Below are 10,645 nucleotides of genomic sequence, written 5' to 3'. Positions count from 1 at the left end.
AATTTTATATTATTGGTCCCTCTTTCGCCATGTGATTTAGTTAAACGAATAACTGCAATGTTACTCAACAGGTTCAGCTTTGTGGAAGAATGGAATGAGTGGGGGCTGGGGGCAGAGCAGAAATATGCACCTCAGGATGATTCAATTTATCGAAAAGAACAAGTGAGGCCAATTCAAAACGTCAAACTTTATCAACCTTGCTTATGACAAATAAATAAATCAAAGGTTACCAGAAACAAAGGCTTAGGATTGGTATCTGAGATGGTCACGAGCTCTGGAGGAGGCCGAGCTGGATCATCCACTTGGCACTTGTGGCTGAAGGTTGTTGTGAATGCTTCAGCCTTAACTTTTGCTCCGATACGCTGGGCATTCCCACGGATGGGGTTATTTCTAGAGATTCCTCCTCCAGCAAGTCATTTAACTGCAGGTTCATAGTTCCTTGAAAATGGAGTCACAGTAAGATAGGATAGTGAAGGTGGTTTTTAGTATGCTTGCCTTTATTGGTCAGTGCATTGAGTATAGGAGTTGGGAGGTCATGTTGCAGCTGTACAGGACATTGGTTAGGCCACTATTGGAATACTGTGTGCAGTTCTGGTCTCCCTGCTATAGAATGATGTTGTGAAACTTGAAAGGGTTTAGAAAGGATTTACAAGGATGTTGCCAGGCTTGGCAGATTTGCGCTAAAGGGAGAGGCTGAATAGACTGGGGCTATTTTCCCTGGAGCATCAGAGGCTGAGGGGTGACCTTATAGAAGTTTATAAAATCATCAGGGGCATGGATAGGACAAAGAGACAAGGTCCTTCCCAGAGATGGAGTGGGGGTGGGTACAAAACTAGAGGGCATAGGTTTCAAGGTGGGAGGGAAAAGTTTTAAAAGGACCTAAGGGGCAATATTTTCACAGAGGGTGGTGCGTGTACGGAATGAGCTGCTAAAGGAAGTGGTGGAGGCTGGTACAATTGCAATAATTAAAAGGGACCTGGATGCGTATATGAACAAGAAGGGCTTAGAGAGATATGGGCCAAATGCTAGCAAACGGGAGTAGATTTATTTAGGATATCTGGTTGGCATGGACGAGTTGGAACAAAGGGTGTGTTTCTGTGCTGTATCTCTCCATGACTAACTGTCCACCACCATTCATAACAGGATGTGGCAGGACTGCAGAGCTTAGATCTGAAACTTTGGTTGCAGAATTTCTTAGTTCTGTCCCTTTCTTGCTGCATATGCTGTTTGGCACACAAGTAGTCTTGTATGATAGCTTCACCAGAATGCCACTTCATTTTTAAGTATGGTGCTGCTCTTGGCATGATCACCTGCACTCTTCATTTAATCAGACTGATCCCATGACTTGATGGTAATGGGATATGCCAAGCAATGAGACTGCAGATTACGTTTGAGCACAATTTGATTGCTAATGGCCTTATGGCACCTTATGAAAGGACCGCAATTCCACCCACCCCAGTGGTCGTAAACGCCCTCGACCGCATCTCTTGCGTTTCCCGCACCTCAGCCCTCACATCCCCTCCCCGCAATAACAACAAGGACAGAATTCCCCTTGTCCTTATGTATCACCCCATCAATCATCGGATCCAACGCATCATTCTCCGCCACCTGCAATCTGACCCCACGACCAAGGATATATTTCCCTCCCCACCCTTATCTGCCTTCCGGAGGGACCACTTGCTCTGCGCCTCCCTTGTCCACTCCACACTCCCCACTAGCCCCACCACCCCTGGCACTTTTCCCTGCAACCGCAGGAAGTGCTACACCTGCCCCTACACCTCCCTCCTCACCCCAATCCCAGGCCCCAAGAAAACCTTCCACTTTAACCGGTGTTCACCTGCACATCCGCTAATGTGGTATATCATATCCATTGCTCCCGATATGGCCTCCTCTACATCGGGGAAACCAAGCAGAGGCTTGGAGATCGCTTTGTGGAGCACCTACGCTCAGTTCGTGACAAAGCGACAACACCTCCCAGTCGCGAACCACTTCAACTCCCCCTCCCACTCCCTGGAGGGCATATCCATCCTGGGCCTCCTCCAGGACCAGAACGATGCCACCTGGAAACTGGAGGAACAGCACCTCATATTCTGCCTGGGAACCCGACAACCCAATGGTCTCAATGTTGACCTTACAAGCTTCAAAATCTCCCCTCCCCCAACCTCATCCCAAGACCAGCCCCACATCTCGTCCCTGCCTCCTTGACCTGTCCGTCTTCCCTCCCTCCCACCCACCCACCCTCCTCACTGAGCCACCCCCATCCCAACTCCCTACCCACACTCACCTCTACTGGCTTCATCCCCGACTCCTTGACCTGTCCGTCTTCTCTCCACCTATCTGCTCCACTATCCACCTTCTTTCATCGCCTCCCCCCTCTCTATTTCAGAGTCCGCTTCCCCTCCCCCATTTCTGAAGAAAGGTCCAGACCTGAAACGTCAGCTGTCCTGCTCCTCTGATGCTGTCTGGCCTGCTGTGTTCCTCCAGCTCCACACATTTGTCATCTCAGACTCCAGCATCAGCAGTTCCTACTATCTCTTATGGATGCCCATCTTTGGTTGTTAGATCAATTCCAAGTCTGTCCCATTGTGCACAGTGTTAGTGCCACAAAGCATGATGGAGGGTATTCTCAATCTGAAGGCAGGACTCTCTCTCAACAAAGACTGCACGATGGTCCCTCTCACTTATACTATCACAGAATCCCTACAGCATGGAAACAGGCCATTCAGCCCACACCAACCCTCTGAAGAGTATCCTGAGTTGACCCCCCCAACCCCAAACTATCCTTGCATTTTCCATGGCTAGTTCACCTAATCTGTATATCCCTGGACAGTATGGGTAGTTTAGCACGGCCAATCCACCTAACTTGGTCTTGGACAGATGTATCTGCAGCTGGCAGATTGATGTGGATAACATCCAGTGTGTTCTTCCTCATCATCTGGCGCAGACCCAATCTAGCAGCAGCATCCTTTAGGACTTTGCCTGATAGTCAGTAGTGGCGCTGCCATGCTCCCTCAGCACTTTCTATGTGCTGCTCAACATACAAGTTTCTGTGCCCATGGTTGACCTGATGCCATGTGACTTCATCAGGCATGGAGACAATGTTGAGAACTCCCAGAACAACTCCATCTAGGCCACCACCTCTGCTGGCTCTGACCTGCTAACAGCAGTTGATGCAACTAATTGGCTTGCTAGTCCAAATAAGGACAGCAATTTCCTTTCCTAAAGGACATTAAAGAACGAATTGACAATGGCTTCATGTCACAATTAGACTTTTAATCCCAGACTTTATTGAAGTCAAATTCCATCATCTGTTGTGGTGGGATTTGAACCCAGGTTCCCAGAACATTACATGGGCCTCTGGATTACTCGCCCAGCGACAAGGCCACTAGACCATCGCCTTCCATGAAAATGTTTTAAAATTAATATTTATTTTAAAAGTCTTCCTCCCCACGGAATGTAACGCGACACAGTTTTCAGGCATCTGACTGATGGATACACTCGTTGACATGGGGCATTAAGGTATAATCTGAGAATGTGGCCTTGGACGGAGGGTGGGCCCTTAACCTGGTTGTGTGGGCTGCTTAGTGTGAATGCTACCACTAGGTGGTGCAGTGACAGCACATGCTTGGCAAGGCAACAGCAAGTGCCTGTGACCATAAAAAATAGAAACAGGAGTAGGCCATTCAGCCCCTCAAACTGAGGATTCACAATTCCTCACATTCATTTTTCTCCCCTTTCCCCATAACACACTATTCTCCAACTGATCCCGAATCTCAGCCTTAAATATACACAAGGACTCTGCCCCCACAGCCCTCTCTAGCAAGGAGTTGGTAAGACACTCAACCCTCAGAGAAGAAATTTATAAGACTATAAGATATAAGAACAGAATTAGGCCATTCATCCCAACAGGTCTGTCCCAACCTTTGATCATGGCTATTATGTTTCTCAATCCCATTCTCCTGCCACTTCCCTGTAATCCTTGATCCCCTTACCAAGGGGATATCTTGGTCAACGACCGGGCCTCCACAGCCCTCTGCAGCAATGAGTTCCACACAGAGTCACCACTCACTGGCCGAAAAAATTCCATGGCTGTGTCCTCAGATCCTAGTCTCCAGTAGTGAAGACATCGTTGCCACGTTCACTCAATTCAGGTCTCTCAAAATTCTGTAAGTTTCAATCAGACACACCCTCATCCTTCTAAACTCCATCCAGCATAGACTTGGAGTCCCCAACCACACCTCATTTGACAAGCCCTTCATCCCCGGGATCATTCTTGTAAACCTCCTCCAGACCCCCTCCAACACCAGCACATTCTTAGATATGGGGCCCAAAATTGCTCACAATATTCCAAATGCAGTCTGACCAGAGCGTAATGCAGTATATCTCTGCGCTTGTACTTGAGCCATCTTGAAATGAATGTTCACGTTGCATTTGCCTTCCTAACTGCCAACTGAACTTGTATGTTAACCTTAGAAGTCCTAGTTGAGGATTCTCTCAAATCCCTTTGTGCTTCAGATTTCTGAAGCCTTCCCAGTTTAGAAAAGTCTTTGCCTCTTTTTCCTCCTCCCAAAAAGTAGAACTTCACAGTTTCTCACATAGTATTCCATCTGCTATTTCTTTACCACTGTCCTAGCCCATCTAAGTCCTTCTGCAGCCTCCCTGCTTCCTCAACACTACCTGTGCCTCCACCTTTGTGTCATTTACAAATTTAACAACAATGTCCTCAGTTCCTTTGCCCAGATCATTAATGCATAACATGAATAGCTGTGGTCCCAACACTGATCCCTGCAGAACTCCAGTTACTGATTGCCGTCCTGAAAATACCTCTTTATCCCCACTCTGCCAGTCAGTCCATCAATCTTCTATCCAGGCCAGAACCTTGCCCCAAAGCACCATGGTTTCCTATCTTATTTTGTAGTCTCCTGTGCAGCACCTTGTCAAAGGCCTTCTGGAAATCCTAACAGATCATATCCACTGGCTCCCCTTTGTCTAACTTGCTCATTACCTCCTGAAAGAATTCTAACAGATTTGTCAGGCATGGCCTCCCCTTTACGAAGCCTTGCTGATTCAGCTCTATTTTACCATGCACTTCGAAGTACTCCCCAATTAATATTGGGCTCTAAAATCTTACCATTGACTGAGGTCAGGCTAACCAGCCTATAGTTTTGTCTTCTTCCTCCCTCCCTTTTTAAACAGGGGTGTATTATTTGCCATTGTCCAGGCCTCAGGGACTCTCCCTGACTCCAGTGATTCCTGAAAGATCACCACCAACGCCTCTACAATCTCCTCAGCAGTAGTCCATCTAGCCTAGATGATTTATCCATCTATGATCTATGTCCATACCTTTCAGCTTCCCCAACAGTCAGGAAGGTAAGGGGGTGGTGTAGCTCTGATATTTAAGGATGACATCAGGGCAGTGGTGAGAGATGATATAGGTTGTGTGGAAATTAGAATTTCTAAGAAGAAAATGTCACTGATAGGTGTAGTCTAAAGGCTACCAAATAATAACATCACATTGGGACAAGCAATAAACAAAGAAATAACTAATGCGATTAAAATTGCTCAGCAATTATCATGGGGGATTTTAATCTACATGTCAATTGTTTGACCCAGGTCAATCAAGGCAGCCTTGGAGAGGAGCTCATTGAACTTATCTGCGATAGTTTACTTGAACAGTACGTAATGGAACCAACGAGGGAGCAAGCTATCCTAGATCTGGTCCTGTGTAATGAGACAAGAATAATCAATGATCTCATTGTTAGGGATCCTCTTGGAAGGAACTATCTCAGAATGGTGAATTTAGAATACAAATGGAAAATGAGAAGATAAAATCCAATACCAGGGTCCCATGCTTAAACAAAGGGAACTACAATAGGATGAGGGAGGACTTTCAAAGCAATTTTTCAAAGTGCTCAGCAGACGTATATACCAGTGAAAAGGAAGGACTGTAGGAAAAGGGGTAATCAGCCATGGGTGTCAAAGGAAATAAGGGAGACTATCAAACTGAAAGATAAGGCATACAAAGTAACAAAGACCAGTGGGAAACTACAAGATTGGGAAAACTTAAGGTCAACAGAAAGCCACAAAAAAAGCTATAAAGAAAGATAGATTGAGAGAGTAAACTGGCTAAGAATATAAAAATTTCTATAAATACAAAAAAGTGTGACTAAGGTAAACATTGTCCTTTAGAGGATGAGAACAGGGATTTAATAATGGGAAATGAGAAAATAGCCAAGGCATTGAACAGGTATTGTGTGTCGGTCTCAATAGCGGAAGACACTAACAGCGTGCCAAGGAGACCTAAGGCTGGTGAGGACCTAAAACCGATCATTATGACGGAAGAGGTAGTGTTGGGCAAGCTAATGAAGCTAAATTTAGACAAGTCTCCTGGCCCTGATGGAATGCATTCGAGGGTACTAAGAGATTGCGGGAGAAATAGCAAATGTGCTCGTGGGAATTTTCCAAATTCATTGGACTCTGGAGAAATTCGAACAGATTGGCAAACATGACGTCACTGTTTAAAAACAGGAGGTGGACAAAAGATGGGGAATTATAGGCTGGTTAGCTTAACTTCTATAGTGGTGAAAATGCTTAAATCTATCAAGGAAGAAACAGCAAGATGTACAGAGAGAAGTTGTCCCATTGAGCAGATGCAGAGTGGGTTCGAGAAGGTCAGATCATGTTTAACTAATTTGCTGGAATTCTATAAAGTCATTAAGAGCATGGTGGACAACGGGGACCCAGTAGACGTAGCATATCTAGATTTACAAAGGCATTTGACAAGGTGCTACACTAAAGGCCGCTGCATAAGATTAAGGTGCACGGTGTTATGGGCGATGTATTAGCAGGAGTCGACGATTGGTTAACTAAGAGGAAGCAAAGAGTGGGGATAAATGAGTGCTTTTCTGTTTGGCGACCAGCGACTGCTGGTATACTTCAGGGATAAGTGTTGGGACTGCAATTGTTTATAACTTACAAAAATGATTTGGAGTTGGGGATCACATGTAGTGTGTCAAAGTTTGCGGATGACACTAAGATGAGTGGTAGAGCAAAGTATGCAGAGGATTCAGTTGGCAGAGAGATATAGTTTAAGTGAGTGGACAAAGGTCTGGCAGATGGAGTACAATGTTGATCAATGTGAAGTCATCCATTTTGGTAAGGAACAACAGTAAAAAGGACACTTATTTGAACAGCAAATAATTGCAGCATGCCGCTGTGCAGAAGGACCTGGGTGTCCTTGAGCATGAATCACAGAAGGTTGGTTTGCAGGTACAACAGGTAATTAAGGAGGCAAATGGAATTTTTTCCTTCATTGCTAGAGGGATGAGTTTAAAAACAGGCAGGTAATGTTGCAGCTGTATCTGGTGCTGGTGAGGCCACACCTGGAGTACTGCATGAAGTTTTGGTCTCCTTACTTGAGAAAGGACGTAATGACACTGGAGGGGATGCAGAGTTGAGGAGGTCGGTTTATGAGGAGAGACTGAGTAGACTGGGATTATATTCATTGGAATTTAGAATGAGCGAGGGGATCTTATAGAAATACATAAAATTATGAAGGGAATAGATAAGATAGAAACAGGGAGGATGTTTCCACTGGCAGGTGAAATTAGAACCAAAGGGCATAGCCTCAAGATTAGGGGGAGTAGATTTAGGACTGAGTGGAGGAGGAACTGCTTCACCCAAAGGTTGTGAATCTGTGGAATTCCCTGCCTGGTATGTAGTTGAGGCTTCCTCATCGAATGTTTTTAAAAGCTAAAATAGGTAATTTTTTGAGCAGTAAAGGAACAAGAGTTATGGTGAGAGGATGGGTAAGTGGAGGCGAGGCCACGAAAAGATCAGCTATGATCTTACTGGAATGGTGGAGTGGGCTCGAAGACCTACTCCTGCTCCTGATGCTCTGATGTTCTAAATCCATCCACGCAGGTTCTCATCTCAGTCTTAAATCAGCCATCTGGTCTTAGACTCTCCCAAACAGGAGACATCAATATTTACCCTGTCTAGCCTCTTAAGAATCCCATATGCTTCAATGAGATCACCTTTTATTCTTCTAAATTCCAGTGTGTAGAATCCCAGCCCATTTAATCTTTGCACCACACTGCATTAAATTCCTCAGCAACAGCTCACTGAAATGAACAGCCATTTCACATTCTGCAGCAGTGGTCATTCCAATACGAAATACAGAATAACTCTGAAAGAATTAAAGCTCAGAAATCACAGGATGGACTGCTAGAAAACCTTGGGCAAACATAACAGGGTTGTCTGTGTCACTGGGTGCAGAAGGCACTCTTTTTTACGAGAAGGAAAACTGGTCACAGCCAGGTAGACGACTTAAACTGTTCGTGATGTCCACACACACACACACACACACACACACACACAGGCAAAGAGGTTACGTCGTGGCAAAGTGAAGTCATTGACCTGCCTGCACACGTGGCCATTTTGGCATCTGGAATAATTACAGCTTTGAAAGGCAGACAGGTCAAACACAGGAGTGTATGAAACCAGTGGTCGATACCCAGGAACTTAAAACACATGCATAAATGCCAAGAATAAATGAACATTCATTTATAACATGTAACACCTCACTAACCAACAAAACTGTGGAAGAATAACCACTAAACTCTTATCACAAACATCTCCAAGATGGAACATCAAGGACGGTTATCAGTAGCTTCCTTTCATATTAACTTGGCCCTGGTGCATTTCCTACAAACATGACAGTTAAACAAATGTAATTAACAACACGGTGCAGCATTTTCATGTACTGTGGTATTACATTTATAGGTCGCACAGACAGAAAGTAAGTAACTCAGACCCCTAAACAAGTACCATTACACAGATCAAAGAAGCACTGCCAAACTTTAACAGTTGCTGGTATTCTGAATTAACTTTTTTTTAAAATTACAAAGTCAAGCTCCAAGGTTTAAGTTACCCATCCCTCTTATTTGTTCAACCATTGCAAAAGTGAGAGGACTGAGCTGAGCTCAAAGTTGCAGTAGCCAAAGTAGTTGAAATGCCTGCCAAAAGCCTCTCAAAGAATGTCCAGGCATGTGGGACATTTCACATCATCAAAACTCCCAAACAAGTTGCAAGCTATTTTTATAACAGTCATGGAATCACAGAATGGTTACAGCACAGTAAGTGGCCAGTCTGTCGGATTCATGTGAGCTCTCTGCTAGAGTAATTCACCTATTTCCAAACCAGCCGCCTTGTTCCCATGCAAATTTCTCTCTTCATATAGTTATCCAATTGTTATTTAACAATTGCCCCTTGATCTTCAATGGCATTACCACCCCACTACCAATATGACATTGACCAACCATATGAATACTACAGGCAAAAAACACCAGGTCAGAGGCCAGCAACTCTGTCACAACTCACTTACTTTCTGGCTCCTTGAAGCCTACCCACCATCCACAAAAACAAACGAGGATTTACATATTCTCTCCACTGCCTGCATAGTACAGCTTAAATAACATTCTCATAGCTCAATAATATTCAGAACAAGGAAGGCTGCTTTGATTAGAACCCCATCCATCATTTTCAACAATTACTCCCTTCGTCACAGATGCACATCAGCAGCAATATGTACCATCTATAGCAACTCACTAAGGCTCCTCTGACCACCTAGCAGAGGAAGAGCAGCAGATGCATGGCAACACCACAACCTGCAGGCTCCCCTCCAAGCCACTTCCTACCCTGACTTGGAACTCTATCGCTGCTCCTTCACTGCCACTGGGTCAAAATCCTGAAATTTCCTAACCGCACCATGGGTATCCTCAAGGATAGCAACAGTTCGAGGGGGCAGCTCGTCACCACCTTCTCAACGGCAAGGAGGAATGGACGATGAATGCTGATGAGCCAGAAACATCCACATCCCATAAAGAAATCAGATAATCCCTTTGGAGAGACAATTGAATCTGTCTTATCGCATTCTCATGGAGTACATGCCAGTTCCTCAGTCACTGTGTAAAGGATTTTCCACATCTTATTATCGGTTCTTTTGCCAAAAAAATCTTAAATTTGTGCTTGCTAGGTCTTGATCCTACTTCATTGGGTTCAATTTCCCTTCATCTTGGCTGAAATCACTGAAGGTGGCAGGACAGCTGGAGAAAGTTGTTGTAAAGGCACTTAGAAACTTACAAAGCCTTTTTTGGCTATTTACTTCCAAAATGTTTTGACCCTTGCGACTGCTTCTAATACTCTTATATTGTACTGCGTTCATACAGTTAACCCCATGATTTTGAAGACTTCTGCCAAATCTCCTTTTAAATCTTCTCTGCACGGAGGAGAAGTACAGCTTTCTGAAGAAGGGTCACTGGACTCAAACGTTAGTTGCTTTCTCTCCACAGATGCGGTCAGACCTCTGGAGTTTCTCCAGCAGTGTCTGTTTTTGTTCCGGATCTCCAACATCCACAGTTTTTGGTTTTATTTTAGCCTAAGGAAACGATGCTGGCTGGAAAGCACATTGCCATTCCTTTAATCACTACTGAGTTAAAATCCAGCAACGCGCTCCCCACCAGCACTCTGGGACTACTAACGCGTAGATATAAGCAGGTCAAGGCAACATCACCTTCTCACCACCTGAAGGCAGCCAATAAATGCCAGCCTTGCCATGACACCTAAAAAAACCAAAATTGAATTT

General features: G+C 44.7%; 1 protein-coding gene across 1 annotated transcript in view; it reads left to right on the top strand.

Moving 5' to 3' along the window:
• The first annotated feature begins 6,332 nt into the window (after positions 1–6,332).
• LOC109920875 (poly [ADP-ribose] polymerase 1-like) overlaps positions 6,333–10,645 on the top strand; it is a 19,269-nt gene continuing 14,956 nt past the window's right edge. Inside the window, exon 1 of the mRNA XM_048596655.1 lies at positions 6,333–6,413. Coding sequence (XP_048452612.1) covers positions 6,333–6,413 — 81 coding nt within the window. The remainder of the gene's footprint in view (positions 6,414–10,645) is intronic.

Source organism: Rhincodon typus, chromosome 5 (assembly GCF_021869965.1).
Source record: "Rhincodon typus isolate 14 chromosome 5, sRhiTyp1.1, whole genome shotgun sequence".
Taxonomy (NCBI): domain Eukaryota; kingdom Metazoa; phylum Chordata; class Chondrichthyes; order Orectolobiformes; family Rhincodontidae; genus Rhincodon; species Rhincodon typus.
This window is presented reverse-complemented; position numbering and strand designations above follow the sequence as displayed.